A 26,704-nucleotide genomic window follows, 5' to 3' on the forward strand; every position below is an offset into this window, starting at 1 on the left:
TGTGGTATCTTCTCAGTAAATGTCTCTTTTTCATAGTGCATGGCTGGATACTTTCCGAACAGACCTCATAAAAAGCAAGGACCTGACAGAAGCAAACGCAGCTCACTCAATAAAGGATTTTGAGTCCATCCAAAAAGGAACTAGGCACAGGAAAAGCAAGATTTTCCTAGCAAAACTGGAACTGGAGCTAGGCATCTGGACTGCCATATGCAAAGTCCTACATTAGGCAGGATTCAAGGTGGGGGAGACGGGGAGCAGGGGAAGAAGGAAGAGGAAAACACAGCTCCTCTGCCGTCGAGAATCCTATGGGGATTCCTGTTGTCATAGGGAAAAACCACCAGCGGAGGCCCAGAGACCCTCAACTCCATTTGCTTCTAAGAGTAAACTTCAGGGCAGGAAGGAGACTGACTTTTCTTTGTATTTCAATTTTGCACTATTTTTGACCATGTATATGTATTACATTTTAAATTTTAAAAATCCACAGTGCAATTGGAAAAAATATGCATGGCTCAAACACTGAAAATGCAGGAATAAGACAAAGTGTACTCAAAAGTACAAGATCATAAATTATGGATCCAAATACTGAGGGGAGAAACACAGGCACCGGACTTACAATAATAATGATCAATATCTGGAGTTCTTACCACATGCCAGGCACAGCTAAGAGCTTCACCTAGATTGTTTTATGTAATCCTCACTTCTACCCTGTAAAATGAGATAGATAGGATTATAATTCTTCCCATTTCACATGTGCAGGAGCTAAGGCACAAAGAGTTCATCATTTGCTCAAGGTCCCAGCTAACAGGGAACAGAGCCAGGACTCAAACCCAGTCTTACCCAGAGCTCCTGTGGGCTCACCTCCAAGGGGTAGGGGGTTCACATACTAAAGGAGGGGGATCTGAAGGAGGGGGTTCTGGCATTGTTTGGGGAATGTCTTGAGGAGCATAGTTAATATATGGGGAAAGGCGCAGCACTGGAACCTGTGATGATTAAAACCGAAAACATTTCTTGAAGACTCACTACGCACTGGGCACAACCAGATTTGGAACAGCAGTAGGAAGTTAGAGTTGCTACACAGAGATGAAAAGGGGGTAATCACGCTCCATTTTCCTTCCAGAAGAAGACCCTGATACTCCAAATCTCTTCTACCCTCCCTGAATATTCCAGGCTTAAAAGAGACTGCAACAAGAACGCTAAGTTGATTTGGGAAGGCCAGGACGGTTTGAAAAAAAGCATTCCCTTTGACCTCGGCAGCAGAGAAGGGAGAGAGAGAGAGAAATATATGGCCTCTCTCCTAGGGCAAAAGCATTTTAATTATCGGCTGAGAGGCCAGCAGAGCCATAAAATTGGCCAGCTGTCCCATTCAATCAGGCCAGAGGCCATAACGAGAGGAGACAGCATTTCTCAGGGGGCCAAGTACCACGAGTTAAACTGGGTCCACCAGAGGCCCAGGCACAGTTGGAAGGGGCTGGTGGGATCAGTCCCTTTCTGTGGCTTCAGCGAAAATAAATCTGCCTATTTCAGTGGAAGTGGTAAAACTACACCTGGCTGACTTGAGAGACAGCAGTTGGGGGCTGCCTAAAATCCTCATGCCGCCTTTAAAAAGGAAAACCCATTATGCCCTGCGTGCACCTGAAACAACAGGGCATAGAAAGAAGTTTCTCCTGCTCCTTGGAAAGGGAAGAAAGTGCATGTAGCCACGCTGTCGACTGGGGTTCCTGGGGGACGCACTGTATTAAAACAGCCCTGCTCTCCTCTGCACTTGTCTGCATTTTACAGATGAGAGTCCTAGCACATGCCCAATGCCAGGGGCTCAAGAAACAGCTTAAATGCATGTCTCTCTGACTCCCAAGCCAGTGTCCCTTCCATTAGAGCACACTAATTCCAAAAATCCAGCTTAAGGGGGAAATGCTTTCTTCTGAAATCAAAACCTTCAAATTCCTGCAGAGAACAAAAAGCCCCCAGGAAGGTAGGAAGGAAAGGAATATACAATCCACAGTTTCAATATGTCTCATATCTGTATCTCACTGTCACGGCCCAATGGCCTGCACAGCAAAGTCTCCCTACGAGTGTACTGGTGAGAGGGGACAGAGGCACACAATACCTAAATGGTCTTGAGACTCATCTGAAAGAGCCTTATGCACATTCAGAGAAGTGGGTGGGAGGCCAGAAAGCAAAGCCCTGAGACACGAGGATGCCCATCGCTCAGCTCCAAGGACAGAAGAGGTGTTTAACTGTGTTCTGATTGCAGATGCAGGCTGCCCTTGGCTTATTCTGAATCCCCATTAAGATTCATGTGACAGGAGCATCTTCTCTCAGCAAGGCCATCTGTCGTGCCCTGGGCAGCAAAGGGGAAAGGGAGCACCTGTGGGCTCCTGTCAACTGTTTTCTCACTTGGCAAAGATTCCCCACTAGGAGCTTTGCCCCTCCAACAAGAAGCTACACAATGGGGGAACCTGGGCACACAGATTCAGACAGACTATGTGGTCGTCACCTACTCCCAGAACATACACATTCACACTTAAGTCCCATAATGTCAGTCCTGGGAGGGACAGAGACCATCCCATCCAAACCTCTCATTTCACAAATGAGGAACCTGAGGCCTAGACAAAGCACAAGGTATGCCCAGGGCCACCCAGCCAGTCAGTGCCAAGGGAAGCCCCCGGGCTGCTGCCCCTTCCACTGCACCGGCCTCTTATCCAGGTGCCCAATTAAAGATGTTCTCTCTCTCTAACAGTGTTGGTTCGTAACTTTATCCGAGCCTTAGACTGGTAAAGGCTCCAACCCTTTCCCAGCAAATGAACCAACATACATTTTGTCTGGATTCCAGCGGATTCCAAGTTAACAACCCCTTCTTAATAAAAAGAACAACGGTGGTTCTACAAGAAGCTGGTGGGAGCACTGAAGGGGAGTCCGAGGTAAAGAGACAGGCGGCCTGGGGAAGGAGCTACATTTTTCTCTGGTCTCAACCAGACCGCTGACGTCGCCAGTTCATGTCTCGGGTTCCCTATCTATAGTGATCCTGCGCTGCCTCTCAGAAACGAGGTAAAGCGCAAAGTCAGGAGAGACAGGCAGGTTCCTGTCCTGTCTCCTTAGCAATCATAAAACACAGATCTTGTCCCTGAGCGGTGATGGTGCCACAGGCCACCTGTGAAAGGTGGGGGTCACTACCTAGCCATTACCAGGTTTGCGCGGGGAAAGAGCTAAGGAAGGGAAGGCGTAATAGTTTATTTGATTCCCAAGGCAACAACGGCTCGAATCAGTAGAAACAGAGGTCAGGGAGATGAGACTAAAGAAATAAGGGTGGGGCAACAGTAGGCTTCCCATTGTAAGTACACGAAACAGAGTTTATCCTTGTGTTATTATTGCTTGTAAACTACTGTATTATTTTCCATATGAACGATTATAAACCTTCTTTTGCCCCACCCTGTATTTAGAAATCAGAGCCCACATTGCTCACTCTGAGCCAACCTGAGCCTTCACTGAAGCTGTTCCCCCCAAGCTAATGGCTCGATCATAGTACAGAAATATCTACCAAGATTCTCCACACAACACGATGTTCTGCTCCAACTCCGACACAGGCTTTATAGGTGCCTAAATGTAGCCCAGAGCCCCAGGCCACTCCAGCCCCACTGAGTGAGGTACAGAGTTAGCAAAGAGGAAGGGAAAGCAGGTGGCACTCCCGAGAAAACTTGGGGGAAATAAAGAAAAACATCCCACAAAGAGATCAATTTCCCTAATGAAGCCCTTCCAACCACAGGAAAGGACCGAGGCAGGAGACTCCACAGGGAATGGAGTCCCCAGAGAACGAGCTCTCACTGGGTGTCTGTGTCTGCTGGTGGCCCAGCCTGGCACCTCCTCGCCCCACCTACCCTCAACACTTTCTCTCATTAACTCCTCCTGCCCCGTGCAGATCCCATCTCAGCACAGCCCCAGGCAGGTCCCTTTATTAGTCATTCTCATGGCACCTACATCATCCCTCTACTGCACTCACCAGACTCACGACTGTGTCTGGTTTGGCTCACTGTTATATTCCAAATCCACACGCTCAAACAGACACACAAATGAGAAGCACCTTTGTGCAGAAGATCGTCACACCCAAGGGAAAAGGGAAAAGCAAGGTTCCCAGACAAAGGTAAACAACTGAGTACACACCGTGACCTGCAGGTCAGACCCCTTGGCCCCTTCTGTTGAATCACATCACTTGACTGGCTGCTTGCTTCATTTAAGCTTTATTCACTTATGTATTTATTTTAACTTGCAAAACATGTCTCTGTATTCATGGAAAATGCTACCTGTCAATTGAACGCAATCCCCTGGGACAAGCCTGGTGGCTGCTAGCTGACCGTAGGTACAGTCTCCTGCGACCGAAGGAGAGATCCAATTCGTTAAGCATTTGTATGCTCTCGCCAAGAAAGGTCCTCAAAAATACATCCGTCATCCTCCAACTCTCTGTAAGATGGAACGTATAGCAGAGAAGCGAAAGGCCAGAAATGGAGAGAATAACAGAGAGAAACTTCAGAAATACCAGAGCCAGGTACTGTTGGAAGTATCTCATTTGGTGATGTGTTCATGGGCCATAGAAAGTCATTTTATGAATCTCTCAAAAAGACAAAGAATCAATTCTCTAGCTGATACTTGACTGCCCTCCACCACCGTGCCCCATCCACCCTGGGAATGTTCTATGGTTTTGTTTTGGGTTTTTTAAAAAGATTTTATTTATTTATTTTTAGATGAGAGAAGGAAGGGAAAAAGAGAGGGAAAGAAAAATTGATGTGCGAAAGATACATGAATTAGCTGCCTTTTGCAGCTTTCCCCAACTGGGGACCTGGCCCGCAACCCAGGCATGTGCCCTGACTGACCGGGAATCCAACTAGCGACCTTTTGGTTCGCAGGCTTGCACACAACCCAAGTCTGTGCCACACTGCTGCTGGTCAGAATGCCTGTGCCTCAGTGGCTTCATCCCCAAGTCAGAAATGAACTCTACCTCAGGAGGAATGTGTGCAAGAACAAGGTTCCAGTGGGTCATGGGTTCCACGAGCCTTGCAGCCAGCAAGCTCGCAGCTTGGAGAAATCCTCCACAGGCCTCAGGTGGGGGCTGAAGCCAGTGTCCAATCCAGATGCACACCAGGGTTAGAACATTACAGCCAGCCAGAGGCCAAGGGCAAGCTGGAACCTCCTTACACAGCAAGAAAGCAGGTCTTCCTCTCCCTTGCCTTGTGGGCTCTGAGAGAAGGTTTGAGATGGACACAAAGCACCTGTGAGCAAAGAACTGGGAGGCAGGGGATGCCTCGTAGGCTTCCAGTTGCAAGAGGACCTGCCAATGAAACAACTCAACAAAACTGGACTGGGCACTGTGAGGAACATGACAGGGAAGTCACAGGTTGGGAACAAAAGGATGCTGAGGTTGGATGAGACAGGCTGGCAGTGGATCCAGGCAGTGCAGAACAGTGGCCTGTTCCAGCAGCGCCTGGCAGGCTGCAACTGGCTGCAGTAGAGACGTCGGCCAGTGAGAGTCACTCAGGGCAAGCATCTGAGAAGTGTGCACAGAAAGAAGAGAAGCATTGCAGGTTGGTAACAAATATGCTGTAAAAATGCCACACATGACACCCAGAACCGGCTGATGAACTCAGATGTTAGTGAGGATCAAGGATCTGGAGATTATAATGAAGAAAGAAGCAAATTCCATGCAAGTGAGGCATGAGGAACCTCCTCCAACAAGAGAAGGGACATTTTTACATTTTGAGATCCTGTGAATAACCAGTTGAAGTGATCATTCATTCATTCATTCATTCATTCAAATGCCTGGGAACTAAAGACACGAAATCTATTTACAGACATAGGGGATGCTCCTGAGGTCAGAGCCAACAAAAACAGGAGGCCGGGGATGCATTTTGGCAGCCCGCTAGCTGCAGGCCGGCAGTGTTTTACTTCTTTTTGCAACGGCCTGTGTTGGGTGGAACAGACACTCACTTCACCATCACTCCCACCAACCCCTGCACCTTCACACCAACTGCTTCACAAATTTACTGCTCTTGACCGGAAAACATCTGAGCTTCCAACCACTGGACTAGCAGCTCTTGTCCCCTGTCACCTTAATGTTCTCCTACGAGTATCAAGTACTATGTGTTTAGCACCGAACAAGTACTTAACATTGACTATAGTGATGGGCCGTCAGGAAGAAGCAGCAGCCAGTTTTGAGCTGAGCACAGAGAGATGAGGTGAAGGCATCCTGAAAGCGTGGTTATTCCCACAGCAGGGGTCAGAGTGATAAGAGCCTAGTGGCTCAAAAGCACAGGGTGTGGTCCACAGAAAAGGGGAAACCAGCCTAGCTTAAGGGGAAAGTACCTTTGAGGAAAAGAGGGAAGTAAGGCAGCAAAAACCTCATGAGAAGACTAAGTTGACGTCCAAAAACAGAAAGGCAGGTGGGGCTGGTCCCAAACCAAATACAGTTCACGGCTCACCTCTGTTCTTTCAACCATGAAATTAAGGACACAGCGATCGCACATTAATAAAATGTGGATGCTTAGCTCTATGAGCAGAGTAATATCACTTCTAAGTGTGCAAAGCTGAAGTAGTGTAGGGTCGCATGAAACAACGCACTGAAACACCCTGGCCGCCCAAAGGGCAGTGTGCCGACAACGGCATGGTGATTAGGAACCTGAGCAGAGAAGTCAGACTTGGGCTCAAAGTCTGGTCGTAGGACTGGCAGTGACAGCCTAGAGAAATGGCTGACCTCTTCTCAGCCTCGGTTTCCTCATCTGTAAAGACACTGACAGTCTTTACTCTGGACGTTTGCTGTGAGAATTAAATGAGAGTCCACATAAAATGCTCAGACAGCAGCTGACTTAGAGAGGGCACTCAATATGCATTAGCTGTTATTATTAATATTACTATTATTATATAGGGATTTAACTTCATAGATACAAAATACTGTATCTAAATAGTGGAATACTGTGCAACCTTTAAATGTAAGTGATCTTTTACTTATATAAGAAAGTGGCAACAATACACTGACAAGTGGGAGAGGGGGAAGCATGCTACAAGCAATGTTTACTAAGACTTCCTGTGCACACCCTGACCGGTGTGGCTCAGCTGGTTGGGTGTTGTCCGGCCGGAAGGTCTCGGTTTGATTCCCAGTTGAATGGAGCACATGCTTAAGTTGTGGGTTTGGTCCCTGGTCGGGGCGCATACTAGAGGCAACAGATCAATGTTTCTCTCCCTCTCTTTCTCCCTCCCTTCCCCTCACTCTAAAAATAAATAAATAAAAATTTTGAAACAAGCTCTCGGGTGCATGAGTTGGGAGTGAAAACAAGCATGTGTAAATGCAAAAACTGAAAAAACACACTCTTTCACCTCTACGTTTTTTTCTGTTTCCTAAGAGGAGGGAAAACGTTACTTAAAGATAAAATACAAATATAACACTACTTTCACTTTGGGCAAGCCTTTCCATTTTCCAAAGCTTTGGCATATGATCTCATTTTTACACTAATGTAACGTTTAATGGCCACTCTTAAACTGCTCTTCTGCCAAATGCCTGTAAGTCAAAACCCTGAACTCCATCCACCTACCCCCCAAAGGACAATCCTTCCTCTAAGAGACCCTCTTTCACTAACACTGTTGCTAACAACCAAGCAGCTGGCTTTCCCCAGGCTGATGGAGCAGAGACACATAAATCCATTTTTATAGTCAGTGCTTTAACGAGTCACTTCAAGAAGTGATGTTTAAGTTAATGATACAATGTGGTAAAGCAGTATAAACCATTAGCTAAATCAGCGGTCTGAGCCACACATCCCGGGGCCTGGCTCACCCTGTTTGGCTGTCTGATGCTAAGTATCCAGTATAACGGTTCTTCCCAGTGCATGCCCCGCATTGAGCTGCCATGGTAAGCTGCTTTCCCACCAGCCACTCTCTCCCTCTTTCTTGGTAACAGACCTGATTATCAGCTGCACCCACTGCACCCAGAACAAAATCCCCATCTCCCAGGCCTCTCCTATACCAGCCATGGTACCGATGTGATCGATTACATTAGGACCAATCAATGTCGGCAGCTGTGTTGTGCTGAACTTCTGGGAGGTTAGTGGGAGAGACTTGGCTACAGGAGGACCTCTGAGGTCTGCTCGCCTCCTCCTCCAGGCCTGCGACTTAGACCAAAGAATAGCATCTGGGACTGAAAGGTGACCCCCGAGGATACGAGTGCAAGAGTGGGATGATGGAGTGCAAAATAGGGACCTGGGTCCCTGATGACACTGCAGAAATGCCCTTTGGCAAAGGGCATTTGAAACTTCTTGTCAAAGACAAATGAACATGTACCTTGCTTTCGCCAATGTTATTTTCTTTTTTTTTAGGTTATGTACAGTCAAACCTAAACACTGCAGATTATACGTCAACATAGGATGCCATATGCTACACAGATTCCACTGCCACTAAACAACACATGACTCTTTTTAAGTAGGTGACCAGGATGACAAAACATTTTAATAAATCGCTTTTTTACTGAACCTTTCGTAACAGCTAGATGTTTATCACCAACTACTCTTTTTTTCCAACAAAGACATCCCCCATATATACATAATCTTTTCTCTAGAGGTTCAAAGTCAGCTAATACATGTAGTTCACAGAATTCTGCCCTCACATGACATCGACCAAAAAAATCCAACTCTCTGGAGCCCCTAATAAAACCGAGAGAGAGACAGCACAGTATCCCCAGGTCTGCAAAGCACAAGGAAGCTATGTGTCTCCAAATGGAGACAACAAAGAAGCAAAGCATTTTTGAAATGACTTCCAAGTGATGGACACACAGCAACGAAATAAGCACAACGGTGCCATCAAGGGCACACTGGCTGTGCTGTATACAATCCCAGGCGAACAGCCACCCACAGACAACTACCAAGGAGGCCCCTGCCCACAGTGTGAGATTCAGAGCCGGCATCAACAGCAGCATTGGCCATGGGGCGCACCGACCAGGGGCTCCAACCCGCGCTGCTGGAGACCATTATCTTGATGAGGTCCTTTAAAGTACTGCTCTACCTGTAAGTCCAACACTCGCCACAAGGTGCACCTGAAGGCTCCCGCCCGCACCGGCCATCCTAAAACTCATGTAAGGATCAGAAAGGATCAGGGCTTTGTTTCCTAGATGACAAAATGACATTCAGATCTCTTGCCATAGCCTGCTGACAGCAGAACCTTGACAAGTTAGCTTTTCCTTCAGAAGAGCTTAGGCTTTCAAACACAAATCTCATAAAAGGGAAAACCTTGTATTTACAACTTGAAATTACACTTAAATTTACAACTTCATGGAGAAAATTACTAAATTTCCGCTATGACAATTCCATCATCCTAGCCCAAGTCTCTAATGGGCTCAATATATAAGGTTAAAGCACTTGACTCAGTTCTCCCTGCATGATAAGGATAGAAGACAAAAGAAAATAAAGACAATTCAGCTTCTATATCATTTTCATAAAAATACATCTTATTATTACCCCATCATCCAAAGCAATCTCTAGGTAGAAATTACTTTGAAAAGCGGTCACCAAAGTTTCAACTTACCTAGTACATTTAAAGAGCAGAATTTTGGAGGCTCATATGAGAACAATCGTAGGGTAAAGAGAATAATGATGGAAGGAAAAGAGAAACCAGGTTTTATTTTAAGGAACTTAAATCCTTCACATGCATTATATCTAAAATACATACCTAACGTTCCATACTCTTGCAAGAATGAATTAAAGGGGAAGAGGGTGCAGGTGGAAGAGATAAGGGTAATAAAAGCTACTTAAACTAAATTGGAAAGTACATTTGTATACATAAAAACCATATATGCTCTAAAAATGTCTGGAAGGAATGCCAAATGTAAGTTATACTCCCTGAAGGAAAACCTTATAGGCTATTTTTCTTTCCTTTCCGTTCATCTACACTTTATAATTTTTGTACAACAAAAACACTTTCTACTTATATAATTTTAAATGCATTTTCTTAAAACAGATTTAGCATATTAGCATCAACAGAAAAGTAGAACTTCAGGCCAGAATAACCCAGAATAAAACGAAGCCTGAAAGATTTCTGGGCTCATAGCTAAAGGGGTACAAAGTGAAGCTCCTGGGCCCACGCAACCCTCACAGTCCTAACACCCCCCTCCCCAGACAGGGTGCCCACAGTGATCTTAAGTTTATACCATTTACCACACAGTGTAGTGAAGAGAAAACACAAATGACCACAGGAAAGAAGACTATTTCCAGTACCTGCTGATTCAGCCACGGAAAGACACGGAAGTATCTACCAACTCACCACTTAATTATGTCTAACACTCGCTTTACAACCCAGTTTATGGATTATACATGTTTAATAAACAGTTCCTTCTCACGTGCCCTGCTATTAAACTCTAGGTAATTATGACAATTAATTAATACTACCCCTAGGCTATCATAGCCCAGGTCTGTAATACTACCAGCCAGGTCATGCTCTCCAAGTTGACACCTGCCACCCGAATCAGCCTCGCAGCTTAAACTACACGCCTCCTCTTTCTTAGTGCCCCTTCTCTGGTGGGCACCTCAGGTTGGGTGTTTGGACAGAGATGCAAACAGGCGGCACAGGTGTGCTTTGCCTGATGTTCCATGAAAGAGAAAAACCCTTTTTGTGATTACAGGCACAGTTCCCTGAAGGGAAAAACAAATCTATGCTGTTGTGCAGTGTTTTTGCACGACACATCAGAAGTACACACTGCCAAACCTACCTGCTAATGTGAGCTCAGAATTCCTCCGGCCCCTCAGGTGTCTCATTCTGCTCTTCCTAAACCAATTTTCCCGGCACTCATTCTGGCCTTACCTCTCAGCTCAAGGATAGAATGGTTTTAAGCAAGGAGTTTCACTGTCCACTAAGATTCCTTTAGGAATCCACTCCAACTGAAGCCAGGGCCTGAGTCTGAATGTGCCCTTAAGCCCTCCAGCCCCCCGGCCCCCTCCCTTCATACTCACTGTTGCTGGACTTAAGGTCTCGGTGGATGATGGGGACAATCGCCTCATCATGTAAGTAGTTCATGCCTCTGGCAATCTGCACAGCCCAGTTCACCAGGATGTCTGGGGGGATCCTCTTCCCAGATAACACTCTATTCAAAGGTCCTCCACGAGCAAACTCCATGACCAAGCAGAGGTTGGGTTCCTTCAGACACACCCCCCTAAGAGCAATGATGTTGGGGTGCTTCAGCATGGCGAAGAGCTTGGCCTCCTGGCGAACGTTCTCTATGGTCTGGCTGATGTCCTCATCAGGATCGTGGCGAGCTGCTTTCACGGCAACCTCATCCCCTATCCAGAAAGCGCGATAGACCTTCCCAAAGCCCCCGATGCCAATAATCTCTTCCAGGGTTAGCTCCGCAAAATCAATCTCTAACACTGAGAAAGAGAAGGAAGAAAAAAAATCAAATCAAAAATATTCTGAAAATACCATCTAATCACCCATTTGCCGGGATGAGCAAACATAGCAAGTGGTCTGTTTATTTGGTTTTTGTCTTCCTACTACAAGGTAAACTCCATTAGGGCAGGAAGTGTGATAAACTTATTTTCTGTGGCAAAATCTTCAGTAACTAGCACATAAATCTTGGGCCAGATATGGTGCTGCTATGTGAGCAAAGTGGAATGATATGTTTTTATCATGAAAGCCCTGTTTTCTATCTTCTTAATCTCACTCTCTTTACCCGACTTCCTCACGCTCATCTCTTAGGTCTCAGCTTCGACATCAATTTCCTAGAGGAACTTTTCCTAACCCCCAACTAAATGAGATCAGGCCCCCATCAAACACTTTGATAGCAGTCTCTAGTTGGCAACACTCAATGCAGTTACAATTACTTGTTCAATGCCTGCTGTGCCACTAGACTGCGAGATCCGCAAGGGAGGGTTCTGTCTGCCTTATTCACCACTGTACTCATCACACTGAATATTCAGCAGGTGAAATAAAATGGATGTTGGGGGTGGGGTTGCATACCTCAGTAGGAAATAAACCAAACTTAGATCGGAAAGAAAAAATTAAATTGGACCTCCTAAAACATACAGAGAATAGTATGTACTTTGGCAACACACACACACATACACACAAAATAAAGCAAACAAAAAACTTTTCTAGAAAACTAAGAAAACAAAAATAAGTTTCTGAACTTTAGGCAAGACCAAAAGAGGAACTGCCCACTGCTTCCTTCCACAGACAGCCTCGTGATGATTCCATCCTCCACTCAGAAGCCAGTGGTGCTCCAAACTACGTTCTTGCTTAATTATAGTGTTTCTGTCCTATCGAGGGTTGACATTCACTTGTATTTTGTAATGCAAGTGGCAGCCTGTACAAAGAAAACTCTTAAGAAAAGTTAGTTGAACTGTCTTCAGGTATATAAAAAGTATAGCCCATCTTGACTCCAAAAGGTCTAAGTGTTGAAGCTTATCAACCCATCCAGTCCTTTTCCTGAAGAATCTGTGGTGCAGCAGGTCCTGCAGACTAGCAATCAGCATCCATTCTAAAATGCTTCTGGCATGCCTTTCAGGACTACAAATGCCAGAAAGCCGGAAACTACATTTCCCAGGCTTCCTGACAGCTGGAGTTCTGGATGCAGATTAGGTTCTGCCAATTAGATGCAGAAGATTATAAGGCAGACCTGAGATGGAGACCATCTTCTTGCTCCTTTTCCTAGCAAGCATGGCTGTGGGAAAGTGGGGTCTTTCTGCAACGGCACACCAGCGTCCGGTCATTAGCTCTGTGGACGTGAAGAGGCACGCTGCAAGGCCAAGCGGTTGCCTAACTTGGACTGCAACAACAACTGAATGTTCAACAGCTTCAATGGCAACTCCCGATTCTGCACCTTCCCAATTAGAGAGAGAAGCAGCAGCTTGCCTGGTGGTCCAGGTCTGCAATGTTCTGGGAGTTTTACCCACCTGACCATCCCTTCTCCCTACCCTTCCAATAATTTTGTAAACTCCTAATTTCCTGAGCTCCAGCACTTTCTGCTAAAAGAGCTTGATTGTTTCTAGGTCCTAAAATGAAATCTGACATTACTAATATCCACCTTATTGCAACCACATGAAGGAGGAAAAAATATGCCTATGCTAAGGAGAGATTAGAACCCTCTTGAAGAAATATACATTACATTAGTAGTCTCTTAGATCATGGAGGGAAGGAACATTCATTTTTTCTAAAAACTTCTATACATCATTTCTTTAACTGAATATCTGAATTCTTCTTAAGGGAGTGAACTGTGGCATTTTCTCTGGTACCCTGCCTTCTTCCCTTGGTCTGAAGCATAGCTGTGAACACATAGGAGGTATTTATATTAAATATTTATTTACATGTCTGAGGGTTTAAAAGATGGGATTCTGAACCAGGGTGCTGAAAGGACAGCTCCTCTGGTGGCATTTGCAGAAGATGGAAAACCTTGGTGGGGAAGGCAAAGCAATAGTCTTGCCCTGGGTAGAACATTAATGCTCAGGTTTTTGCTATTTAGTTAAGAAGATATTATGACCAGACTTCAAGAAAAGTGTGGAACACAGCTTACAAGCAGATCGAAGACAGAACAGAGGGAAATGTGGGCACAGGAGGGCAGCGCTCTCTGGAGTAAGAACTAGACCTTCAGTTGCACCTGACAGGATGCGGGGCTCTCCTTCCCTTCCCTGCTCCAGTCAAGACCTGGTTTTAAGTAAGAATCAGGTCAAGTTGCACTCATCAGATTTCTCAGTTTCTATGGAAGGACATTTCCAGGAATATCAGGAACAAAACCTTATTTCTTTCATTTTCAGAGTCAAGATGTTATTCCCTCGCAATAGTATCCTTGGAAATGTATAGGCATATTCTGGTAGGTTTTAGCGAGGAAGTGGTACATATCTTACTCATTTAAAAATCTGAAGTACATCAGAAAATGTACCCTTATATTTCTAGTAGGTACAAGAAAAAAAGTAAATTGTAATAACCTTAAAACCTGCCCTACTTGAAAACAGATACAACTCTCCTATAGAAGAAACTTTAAAAAATATGCATATATCTCCCAAGATGATAAATTTGGAATTACATTTTTCATCTTTTTCTAAAATAAGGAAGATGAAGGAGCTCATGGGCTATTTTTTTAAAAAGACTTTATTTTTAGAGAGAGAGAAAGGGAAGGAGGAGAGAAACAGCAATGTGTGAGAGAAACATCCATCGGTTGCCTCTTGCTCACCCCCAATCAGGGTCCTGGCCCACAACCCAGGCGTGTGTCCTGACAGGGAATCAAACCAGCAACTTTCTGGTTTGCAGGATGATGCCCAACCATTGAGCCACACAAACCAGGGCACCTCGTGGGCTACTTTTATTTGTCAGCTTCATGGAGAGCTATACTCTAATATCTACTTTGAAGGGGATAAAAGCGTGATATAAATGTCAGCTGATTTATAATATCACTATTATATTGTTTTTTCATAAGACTTAATCATTTCCTCCTCTTCTGCTGCGAATAAAGTGTGAAACAAAAATTTCACTTTGAAAGCAGTATTTAAAACTAAAACAGAACATTATTACTCAATGTTTTCTGTTCACAACCTAATGTCACTATTCATGTCCCAGAGGGGAAGTTCAAAAGGGTAACTGGGGAAAAGCTACCAGTGGCTCATTTTCATTCTCAAATCTTTGGAGAAAGGTTGTTGATCACCTTTAATTTCTCGGTGACACTAACTGAATTGGCGGACATAGCACACAGATCGGAAGCACACCAGTCAGCAACTTCCAGTGTTCATCTTTATCAAAGTGCTGCACTGAAAGTATATATTTACACCACCAATCTCCCTCATGTGTGACTTATAACCACCTCCGTACCTTATCGTTTCTTTATCCCTGGGTAATCAACACGGTCTCCATTTTCACTAGGCCCTCTGATTGGTTTTTGACTGGAACTACATTTTCTAAATTATCAAGAATTCATTCCAGTCACAATCAGAACTCCTGGTGACACTAAATAATTTACCAGAACCTTCAAATGCCACATGTTCATCGAGTCCGTTCTTTCCATAAGCACAAGGTGCTTCCTACTTTCTCACCATCTCCGTTCTAGGTATAGGAATCTACTCTGTGCAAGGTAACTTTTGTTCCATAAAAATTAAGTCCTGGGCACCTACAGGAGGAGCGTCTCACGTAGCACACTGGACGAGTCTGGCTTTCTGTGGCTGGGTTCTCGCGGCCTATGTGGTATTCACTCCTGACTGCTCTGACAGGAGGGAGCTGCAGACAGTGAGGGAACTGAGTTCCTGCTCATGAGCCTCACACAGCCTTCTGCTCTAACATTAGCTGTTTCTGAAACATGAAATCACCAACTTTACTCACAAAACACCTGAAAATCTGACTTCTGTTTAAAACTACACTGGTTTCTAATACACCAGGTCACCCTTCCAATATTTCTTCCAGTGGGTGACCAAGTTCATCTTCAACACTATTTCAGACATTATGCTGGGACCCCTGGCCTTCATTTTCCCAGTGCTAGTGCAGAAAGGATCTAACACCTAGAAACAACATAAAGGAATCTGTTGCCTCCACGTACTATCAAATGTAGAAACAAAGTTTTTAACTGAATGAGAGGGAGAGAGAAAAGACAAAAATTTGAACATTAATTTGACAGTCAAAATGCCAATTAAAAAGAGTAGAAAAAGAGGGTAAGAGATTATGAATTTGGTATTAAGTGATGGTATTTAATAAATGTTCTACAATAATAACACAATTGTGCAGGTGAAAATAAGTTACAAAGCCAGCAGGTTAACTATCAGAAATAAAAATTTAAAACTAAATGTTCAACGTTTGGCCATTGGTGATGGTTTTTTAAATCAACTAAGATGCAAAATGTACAGAATATGGAATAAAGAATGATAAATATGTATTAACAATACTTTTTTAACAGAAAAGAAATTACAGAATACAAATACAAAAATAGTGTAAACTGTACCACAAGATGTCTATGTCTTTCTGCTAAAACCACTATCATTGGTTACGGGACTTTAATAGCAACTTAACTCCTTTGAAAAAACAAAGGAAATTTCATTACAGGGTGTGGAATGGGGGACTCCTGGGAAATCGGTGAAAACCAGGACACTGCAAGAAAGGCCCTGGAAGGGACCTCTGGGCATGGGTCCCCTGGGGTTTAGCAAATACCAAATATAGGCAAGGATCTAGGGTGAGAAGAAAAAGGCAAATGTATTGTCTTAACATCCTGGGTGCCAAGGGACTAGGATTTAGTCCCTGTATCCTGACCTCCAGATCTCTCGTGGGAGAATGACACACTTTTCCCTCTCTAATCGTTTCTCCTCCCAACACCTGCCCCTCCACACAACACACACCCTTCTTAGCACATTATTCAGTGAGACTCCTGAAGGTACAACTTCTGAGTTACAAGATTAGGATCCAAGAAATCCCCACGACATTTCAAAGACACTTCGGCCCTGAGTTCACACAGGCTTCCGGGACTTGTGAGCCAACCTAGCCCTGCGGGAGACAACCCCCATCTCCTTCAAAGCAAATGCCTTTAAGAGGCGGGGACAGCCGACAGAAGAGGCCGGGAGGTCCCAGACTTGGGGACTAAGGTTACGACAGAAACCACCAGCTTGCCTGAAATCCTTCCAGATTTTTTTCGGGGCGAGGGGGTGGGGTGCGAAATGGGGAGATTCTAATGCTGGAGCTTCAGGAAGTGGAGTCAGCAGTTGCTGCTGAGGTGGTCAGACCAAGGTTAAGAAGCCCAAGCGCTTGAGGTTCCAGGCGAGGCCTGCGGCGTCTCTATCTTACCCACCAGAGCCCCTGTGGCCCGAGTGCGCGCGCTCACATACCTACCCCCCAGATGAACCATTCCCCACTCTCAACCTAACCCTTGAGGAGAGCGCCCATCTCTTCGCGACCACCCCCTCGATCATTCCCTCCTCCCCGCCGGGGTCCCGGGCCCCGCCTTCGCCTTACACTGAATGGGCGGGTAGCAACTGGGGTCCTCGCCGCCCGGCTGGCAGCGGCTGGAGAAGGCGCTGCGCGGGGTCACATAGTTGCTGGGGAAGATGCCCACCCGCTGGTTCAGCTGCCCAGTCCACCAGCCTTCGTCGCCGGACACCTGCGAGTCCTTGGACAGCACCTCCACCACGTCGCCCAACCGCAGGGTCAGTTCGTCCTCGCCCGCCGCCTCGTACTCGAACACGGCGGTCCAGTAGGGCAGCGGCGCGTCGGAGCCCAGCTCCCGGGGGGCCGCCGCCGCTTCCTCCTCCTCTTCCTCCTCCTCCTCGGCCCCGGCCCCCGATCCATCCTCCCCCGGCGGGGCGGCAGTGGCGGCGCTCGCCAGGCAGCCGAGAAGCGCTCTGGAGGGCTCCATGGAGCGGCCGATCCATAGGGTGCGGGGCTGCCGCCGCCCGCAGGAGCCGCCGCCGCCTATTGTTCATGCGGCTCCGCAGAGCTGGGGAGACCCCCTCCCCCGACGGCGGCCGCAGGTAGGGCCCGGGATAGCTGGGCGGAGAGAGCGGGCTGCCTGGGGCTAGCGCGGCAAGTGCAGTGAGCGCGTGTGCTCACCGCAGCATCGGGGCGCGGAGAGTCGGAGCCCCCGCCTACGCGCTCACCCGCTGGGGGCCACCTGCCCACCTCCGCGTTGACTACCTGCTCTCGCAGCTGGTGCCCGCCGCCCGCCAGCGGCCGCTCCCCTCTCCGCGCCGCGCCCCGCCCCCAGAGCCGGCCACCCGCCCAGGACCACCTGACGCGAGCCTGGCTCCGCCTCTGCCCTGCGGAACCGAAGGGCGGAGCTTCCCGGCACCCGGACCCGCCCCTGCTGCAGCCCGCCTTCCCATTGGCCACCGCCGACCCCACCGCGGTAGCGGGAGCTAGCAAGCTAGCCACCCAGCCCGCCCCTCTCCAGCCCGTTCGCCTACAGCGACCGCCCCCTTGCTCCCGCCCTCTTTTGCGGGCTCCCTCCTTCTCAAATCCCAGTCACACAGTTCTCTCTCCCATTGGCCAGCCGCAGCTCCAACCATTGGCCCAAGGTACCTGTCCATTTCCTGGGAGAGTTCAACACCTCTCCGCTGGAAGAGGCTGCATCTTCATTGGGTGCATGAGGAGGGATGGGTGGATCCTAAAAGGTAAAGCCAAGACTTCATTCATTCCAAAAAGGCTGAAGGAGCCTCTTCCCTTTGTTTGCGGTGGACGGGTACAGCTGTTAGGCGGCACCAGTATTTCTCATCCTACAGTGAGTTTTTGAAGGTGAGCAAAAGAGAAGGGAGCTGAGCTGCACCCCACGGAAGAGCTCGTTCTTCTCCGTCTCCCTCTCTTACAGCTGGATTCTTGCCTCTTGGATTTGCCTTTGCCCTAGTCCGGCCAGGTGAATCAGCTTCAGCTCCCACCGGACTGAGTTACACCCCTCCACCCCATCTCCATAACCTTTCATTTCCTAGTTTAAGGCCCATTGGAATGTTCTTTAGACACTCTCAAAACTACAGTTCTCGCCTTTCTGAAGAGGGCACACAGCCCTCCCTTTCCTGGGTGCCTATAAGAAGAGATTCCTCCAATACAGTGATTTTTAGAATTCAGAAAGACGAGACACCACCTTACAGGGACTTCAAACTGAGGCCGGAAAAACTATGGCGAAATCGGCTCTGAAGAGACAACTATTTTGCAATCGTGGGTTTCTTTCACCTGGGTGAACTGCACCTCGGGTCATGGTGACCTATATAGAAATCAGGTTAAGGACCAAAGTAGACAAAAAAGAAGGAGGAGGAGAAGAAGAACCAAAGTAGAACATACATACAAGACGAGACTGCTGTTCAAGACAAATGCTGCAGTTCATGACCAAGGGCTGACCATTTTCTCCATCCTTTTGTGATCCTCCGTTTCTCAAACATTGAGAAAAAATGAGATAGGTGGGCCCTACTATTTCTTCTGTGCTTTAGTCCTATCATAACAATGAAGATTTCCAATTAGAAGGTTTTTCTGGCGTTTCAAAACAACTCAGTGCTGCAAGACCTAGCGCAATCTCTACCCTACTGCCTTGCCCTTTCCCCTTTAGTGGTAAGAATAGATACAATTTATTTAGCAAGATTTAGTGCTTCACTGAGTGTTTTTTGTTTAATGTTATAAATAGTTTAGGTTAATTCTTGGACAAACTGTGGAGACAGTGGGGTGACTTGAAAAGATAGCAGGGCTGGCATCTTTGGCTCCCCTGCCAGCAGCTGCATGATCTTGGGAAAGTACTAAGGTTACATTGCAGTGTGCTCATCCACAAAGTGAGTGGGTGGACTGGAGGGTCTGCTGTGTTCTTGGAGGCCCGACATTCTGCAGTTGCACAGGAGTATGTCCGCACTGCATGCCCACATATTTGAGGTCTTGAAGAAGAGAGGTCTGAGTGCTCTTCTGAAAAGTGTCCCGAGTAAGTATTGAGAAAGTAGGTGCCCTAAAACAGTGTTTAGATTCTTCTTGCTCATAGGTGCAGTGAACTGGGAAAGATATGGATGAGTCTTTGAGTCAATTCTCTAGGTCTTATTTAAGACAAACTCTCCCACCCCCAAGCAGAACAGAAGAGGTTAATGGAGATAGAGGTATTTTGTGTTTTAAAAAAGACCATAAAGAAAAAGTATTTCTTGATAAAAATTTATTTTGGAGGTAAAGGGAATTTTACAAAATGGTATAGACATACACAGAGAAAAACAGAAAAAGAACCACTAGAAAGATGCAGAAAAAAATTTTCAGTGGTAGGTTTCTTTCCAGTAGTAGGAATAAGAGTAAATGGGCAATTTTTATTGTTATTTTGTTTATTTGTAAATACGTGTTACTATATAGTTTTGTGGCTCTTCATTTCTCCCTCACCCAGAAGAGAATGGAAAAAATTTCTTGATCCCTCTCAGTAGGGAAAGTCTAAGTCCCCTTATAATTTAAATCTTTAATACCTTAGCATGTGTTTAGGACATCATGAGGAGTCATTCATCAGACATTTCAAGAAGTCTTTCGGTAAATACTTGTACAATGGATAAGTGATAGGAATTCAAATGAGGAAAGATTCTTCAGACTATCTTTGTCTAGCAGGATTTCATGGAAGAGGCAGAACCAAAACTGGTCCTAGAGGGGTACAGGATGGAGCCAGGAAAGGAGGGAGGATGTGGGCACAGTCTCAGGTGAGAAAGCCCATCTGGATGGAATAAAAGAATGAAAAGGAACTCTGAAAAGATAGGTTGAAACCAGATTGCAGAGGGCCTTGTAACCACTTGATTCACACTAATAATTATTTACTGTATTTTGCTGTGTGTAATGAACACTATTCTGCCCAAAGTTTTGAAGGAATAATACCTGAAATACCTTGTATCTGTATCAGGTATTATATATAATACCTGAAATACCTTGTATCTGTTATTGTGTTTGTAATTATTTGTTACATAAAATGTCTTGTACCATAATATGTTCAAAAATAAATGCTAAAATACCTTTATAATACAATAAATAATTGTCTAAATATAAATAAATAATTAAATTGAAAAGTTAAAATGAAAGATTTTTTTTGGTGAAAGTTTGGGCCAAAAATGTGGATGCACATTATACATGGCAAAATATGGGTAATTGGTTGTTTATAATTATTTAATGCCCAGTTTGTTTACCGTAAGGGCAGGGACCCATCTGTCTGGCTGTCTATAGTTCTCCCAGTACCTAGAGAGTGCTTACCATGTAAATGACTCTCTCAGTATCTATTTGTGAATGAATGACTGCCTTGAGTGCCCAGTTAAGAAGCCTAGGTTTTGTTTAGCAGATAAAGGTTATTACTGAGCAGGGCTGAGCAGGGCTGTGGGGTGATCAAATGTTAGTGTCACCGCGCCTAGAATAGATGAGAAATGCATAAGAAGGTGCTTCAGTTGGGCACTGAAGAAGGTATACAGCTTGATTAGTGGAGAACAGAAAGTGTGAAGCTGAAAATTAATGTAATATATAACAATAATAGAAATACCAGCCTGAGAAGAGGAGAGAATACAGAAACGTAGTGATGGGAAATAAATTGACTAAATAAAAGAAAGGTAGATTGCAAAGACTTGAAAACCAGGTAGAATTACCAAGATTTTGCCACAGTTGAGGTCTTCAGCAGGACCCTAACTGGTGTGGCTCCGTGGGTTGGGCATCCTCCTGCGAAGTGAAAGGTCGCCAGTTTGATTATTGGCCAGGGTATGTGCCTGGGTTGTGTGCCAGGCCTCCAACGGGGGGCATGCCAGAGGCAACTGATCAGTGTTTCTCTCCCTCTCTCTGAAAAAAAAAATTAAAAAATAATAAAAAGTTCTTGAGCAGGGGTTGACAAATGTCACCCCCCAAAAGGACCATTTTTCTCTACTTCATTCAAAAGCATAGCATAAGACATATTATAACACTTATCCATTCAACGAATGTTCACTGAATGGCTTTTTGAAATGTTTGATGAATGACTGCTCATGAGGTCCTAAATACATGCTATAATATTAAAGATTTAAACATATGGGAGTTAGACTTTTCCTATGGAAAGGGGTAAAGAATTTTATATGGTAGTAGAACAGCTTGACACCACTAGACCTACATCAGAAGATCGTGATTTATCATGGTTGTTTTCATTAAAAACCGTGTGACTTTGGGCAAGGAATCTGTCTGAACCTCAGTTTCCTCACTTTTAAATAGGTGTGAAATAGAAACTGCTTCTTCTAGAAGTTTATAGGATTAAATGAAACAAAAGCTCTTAGCATGCTGCTTAGCATCTACTAACAACTTGACATATTTACTTCTTTCCTCTGCCCATATCTTTCAGAAACATCTTTAATTGCACCCTAAAAAACTGCCAAAGCTTCTTGACTAGAAATTGAACTAGGGGTTTTCTCTTTAGAAAGGGAGGGTAGTGGGAAAGGAAAAAAAAAGAAAGAAAGAAAGAAGGAAGGAAGAAAGGGAGGGAAGACCAAACAATTTTTAAAAAGGGAGGGAGGGAGGATGATGGGATTAATAGTTTTTTTTGTTCTTTGACCCAGAATATTCAATATTTTCTATCATTAAAATGTACTGATTTTCTAATCAGAAAGTATATTATTGTTAATGATGATCATGAAAATGTTTAATGAGCCCTGACCACTGTGGCTTGGATGGGCACCATCCCACAAAGCAAAAGGTCATTGGTTCTATTCCCCGTCAGGACACATGCCTGGGTTGCAGGTTCAGTCCCCAGTTGCAGGGGTGTAGGAGAGGCAACCCAGTCGATGTTTCTCTCCCTCTTTTTCTCCCTCTCTTTCTCTCTAAAAGTAAATAAAATCTAAAAAAAAAGTTAATGATATGGAAATGTGCATAATATAATCATTAATGAAAAAGTAAAAACCCCTTTATACACTATGACCACAAATGTGTATGATTATGTGTTTGTGTAGTATCAGAATCTTTTTCTTTTATTAGTTATTTCTGAGCTGAGTGGCAGAATGTGGATAATTTGGATTGCCTTCATCTTCATTTTCCTTTTGAACATTTTCCCTTTGAACATTTTCCCATACAGCTAAAATAACCATGTGATACTTTTATAATTAGGATAAACATCCACAAATCATTTTTATGTTTTGTAATAGTGAAATAAATTTCAAGCAGAAAGCCTTATTGTTTGTTGAGGAGATGGTAGAGGAAGGGATAAAACTAGAACCAGAGGATGACAATAATAATGATAATGATAATGATAACGGCTACTATGAATTGAGGGCTTACTGGATGACATGCATTGTTCACAATATTTTCTCTTTTTTTTAAGATTTTATTTATTTATCTTAAGAGGGGAAGGGAAGGAGAGAGGGAGAGAAACATCAATGTATGGTTGCCTCTCATGCGCCCCCTGCCGGGCACTGGCCTGCAACCCAGGCATGTGCCCTGACTGGGAATTGAACCACAATCCTCTGGTTCGCAGGCCCGTGCTCAATCTGCTGAGCTACACCAGCCAGGGCTGTATTTTCTATTTTTATTTATTGATTTTCTAGAGAAAGAAGTGAGGACAGAAACAGAGAAATATCACATTTATTACTTGATTCTTATATGTGCCCCAACTAGGGATTGAACCTGCAACCTTGGTGTATCCAGACTGCTCCAACCAACTTAGCTACCTGGACAGGGCCTGTTTACAATGTTTTCTATTTTTTAATTTTTTATTTTAATTTATTCATTTTAATTGTTCAAGTACAGTTTTCTGTCTTTTACTCCCATCCCATCCAACACCTCCCCAGTGCTCGCCACCTCCCTCCCATTTCCACCCCCCTGAGTTTGTCCAGGTGTCCTTTATACTTATTCTTGCAAACCCTTCCCCTTGCCCCTGAAATTCCCTTCCCTCTGCCCTCTGGTCACTGTCAGCCTGTTCTCTATTTCAGTGTCTTTGGTTATATTTTGCTTGCTTGTTTGTTTTGTTGATTAGGTTCCTGTTAAAGTTGAGATTATGTGGTATTTGTCTTTCACTGCCTGGCTTATTTCACTCAGCATAATGCTTTCCAGTTCCATCCATGCTGTTATAGAGGGTAGGGGCCCCTTCTTTCTTTCTTCTACATAGAATTTCATTGTGTAAATGTACCATAGTTTTTGGATTCATTTATTTATTTACCATAGTTTTTGGATCCATCTTTGGGCCCCTAGGTTGCTTCCAACTCTTGGCTATTATAAATTGTGCTATGAACATTGGTGTGCATAGGTTCTTTTGGAGTGATGTTTCAGGATTCTGAGGATATAATCCTAGTGGTGGAATTGCTGAGTCAAAAGGCAGATCCATTTTTAGTCTTCTTAGAAAATTCCATACTGTTTTCCATAGTGGTTGTACCAGTCTGCAATCCCACCATCAGTGCACTAGGGTTCCCTTTTCCCCACAACCTCTCCAACACTTGTTTGTTGCTTTGTTTATGATGGCCATTCTGACCGGTGTAAAGTGGTATCTCATTGTGGTTTTAATTTGCATCTCTCTGATAGCTAGCAATATTGAGCATTTTTTCATGTGTCTCTGGATCTTCTGTATGTCCTCCTTGGAGAAGTGTCTGTTCAAGTCCTTTGCCCACTTTTTAATTGGGTTGCTTGTCTTCTTAGAGTGGAGTTGTGTAAATTCTTTGTATATTTTGGAGATTAAACTTTTGTCTGGGGTATCATTGACAAATATGTTTTCCCATACAGTTAGTTCTCTTTTTATTTTAATACCGTTTTCTTTAGCCATGCAGAAGCTTTTTATTTTGATGAGATCCCATTTGTTTATTCTTTCCTTTATGTCCCTTGCTCTAGGGGACATACCAGTAAAAATGTTGCTGCGTGAAATATCTGAGATTTTCCTGCCAATGTTCTCCTCTAGGATTTTAATGGTGTCATGGCTTATATTTAAGTTTTTATTACAATGTTTTCTATTTATCAGAGTCTTCAGCAGTTCTTCCAAGTAAACAAAAGTGTCCTGGAATATAAATAGTTCAATCTTTCCCTATCATTCCTACTTCCTAGATGGAACATTCTTGGTTATGTGCAGACAGATAGGTGACTACATACTTTAGAACTAATTTAATGTAGCTGTGACCTTACTCACCTAACACTTGTCTTATTCTTCAGCTTTCAAAGCTTGGTCTTTCAATCACGTTGGTGACTAAGATTTAGTTGAAACTTCAGCTCACTATTTTTGCTTTTGAGATTTATGCCTCTTATTTAAAAATCAATTTAAATATTTTTATCAGTTTTTATTTAAACAAACCAGTAATATCTGATGCTCACGCAACTCACAGTTGAAAATACTTCACTAGAGCCCAAGCTGGGTGTGGTGGAGGGGGGGGGAGCAAAGTCCTTAGAGACAATGACAGACAACTGCGCCACCCTGTGGTATTGAGGAGGTATGGCAGCCAGTTTTGTGGGTTTTGTTTGGGGGGTTTTTTTGTTTGTTTATTTTCTGGTAAGGAATTTTTTTTTTTTTTTTTTTTTTTAGTTTTCCACTTTTAGCCCTGAACGTAACCAGGGTGGTCTCTGAGAGGAGCTCTTTCAGTTTGTTATTGTGGGAACCAAGCACTAGAGCTTGAACCCAAATCTTCAGATGGGTCCTTTTCAGACCGTTTCTTGCCACACAATGCTTCCAATTCTTCAAGTTAATTTAAGCATATCTGCCTGCCAGCTGCAGGGAGCCCAAGTACTCCTAGTGCGAAAAGTCGATTTTACATCCAAGGAAACTGAAGCCTGGAGAGGATGCATGACTTGCTGAGTGTCCGCAGCTCATTTTGAATCCCTTGTTCTTCTATTGCATTTACTCATTTCCTCACTAACTATTCATCCATGTGTCTGCTGTGTGTCGGGGGCTGTCTGAGGCACTGATGATACAATAGTAAACAAAATAGATAAAGTAGACAAAAGTTCCTTTATAAACCTCATTTTCTAATAGGGGAGACAGACCAGTAAAATAAGCAACTAAAATACATCATATAATATAATATTAAAGAGATAAGTGCTGAAAAGGGGAAAAGGTGAGGTGAGGGGAATGAATGTTCGAAGTGGTTACATTTCAGAGGGGCCAGAAGAGGCCTCCTTAGCAAGCTGGCTTTTGAAATAAAGATCTGAAGGAATTGAGGGGACCAGCTGTACAGACACCAGGGAAGCACACACAGGCAGAGGAAACAACAGTGCAAAGGCCCTGAGGCAGGACAGTGCCTGTGTATTCAAGAAAAGAGGAAGGAGGCCAACCTAGCAAGAATGAGAGTTCCAGAGTAGTAAGAGGTAGGAGAGGTAAGGCTGGGGAGAGGGGACAGATCACATGGGACTTTCAGGTCAAAGGAGGACTTTGGCTTTTACTCTGAAGGAGATAGGAGCCATGTCAGAGTTTTGAGCCGAGGGGCAGTGTGGTCTGACTGACTTTATAACGCACAGGCTGTTAGGTTCACAGTGGGCTGCAGAAACCAAGGGCAAGCCCAGGAGACCAAGATGCCCTTCCGTAATCCTGAAAAGAGATCACAGCAGGTTAAACCAGGGAGGCAATAGTGGGTATGGCAAAAGGTGGTTAGAATTTAAAACATTTTGAGGATAAAACAACTAGTTTTGCTGATGTATCTGAAAGGGGTATGAAGGAAAGAGAGGGTCAAGGATGACACCCGGGTTTTGGGCCTGAGCCATGGGAAGCGTAGCATTGCCATTTAAGGAGACCGGGAACATCTCAGCAGCTTACTGTTAGACACTCGAAGTCGGAGATCACTGCTCCACACCCAGGTGGAGATGCCAAGTAGGCAGGTGATTATGTAGGTCTGGAGTTCAGCCAAGAACTGTTAAGTCGTAACAGTCCAGTCAGCGAAAACATTAACTCCACAAAGTGTCTGAGGGCATCCTAATGATTAGAAAACATTCGGGGCCAAATGGGAAAGTAATTCCTGTTTTAGCACTTGACTTTCCAGATTTCTTCCCAAAGAAACCTTTTCAAATGGCTCTGCCCCACATATGTGGAGACCATGAAACTTTTGTCCACAGACACGAGACACAAGTCTCTTGACGAGGTTAGATCTTTAGGACAATGTGTGTGTGTTCTCTGGGCTAATGGAGGGAGCCCTGTGTGAGGTCAGCGGGAGCCCAGAGGGGAGCCTGTCCGTTCAGTGGAACTTGAGGGAAACTGTTTCATGCTTCCTGTTTTACTAAAGGGAAAAGGGCCCAGTTTGGGGACTTTCCTTGGATGCTCAGGTCAAGCATGATTTCTTGCAGCTGTGTGATGTCTCTATTATTTTATTACCTACTTGTAATTCATGCTCCTTCACCC

At 44.7% G+C, this 26,704-nt stretch overlaps 1 protein-coding gene across 3 annotated transcripts in view; it reads right to left on the bottom strand.

Annotated features, from left to right (window-relative positions):
* MAP3K9 (mitogen-activated protein kinase kinase kinase 9) overlaps positions 1-17,665 on the bottom strand; it is a 75,339-nt gene extending 57,674 nt beyond the window's left edge. For 2 of the 3 annotated variants that reach the window (XM_037127381.2, XM_053673358.1), the window contains exons 1-2: positions 16,933-17,665; positions 10,971-11,384 (exon numbers count right to left, since the gene is read on the bottom strand). In XM_037127381.2, coding sequence (XP_036983276.2) covers positions 10,971-11,384; positions 16,933-17,332 — 814 coding nt within the window. In that variant the 5' untranslated portion in view covers positions 17,333-17,665. The remainder of the gene's footprint in view (positions 1-10,970; positions 11,385-16,932) is intronic. The other variant, XM_037127387.2, reaches the window with a different exon arrangement.
* Positions 17,666-26,704: the final 9,039 nt, after the last annotated feature.

Source organism: Artibeus jamaicensis, unplaced genomic scaffold, assembly GCF_021234435.1.
Source record: "Artibeus jamaicensis isolate MK-2021 breed Jamaican fruit bat unplaced genomic scaffold, CSHL_Jam_final contig_851, whole genome shotgun sequence".
Lineage (NCBI taxonomy): Eukaryota > Metazoa > Chordata > Mammalia > Chiroptera > Phyllostomidae > Artibeus > Artibeus jamaicensis.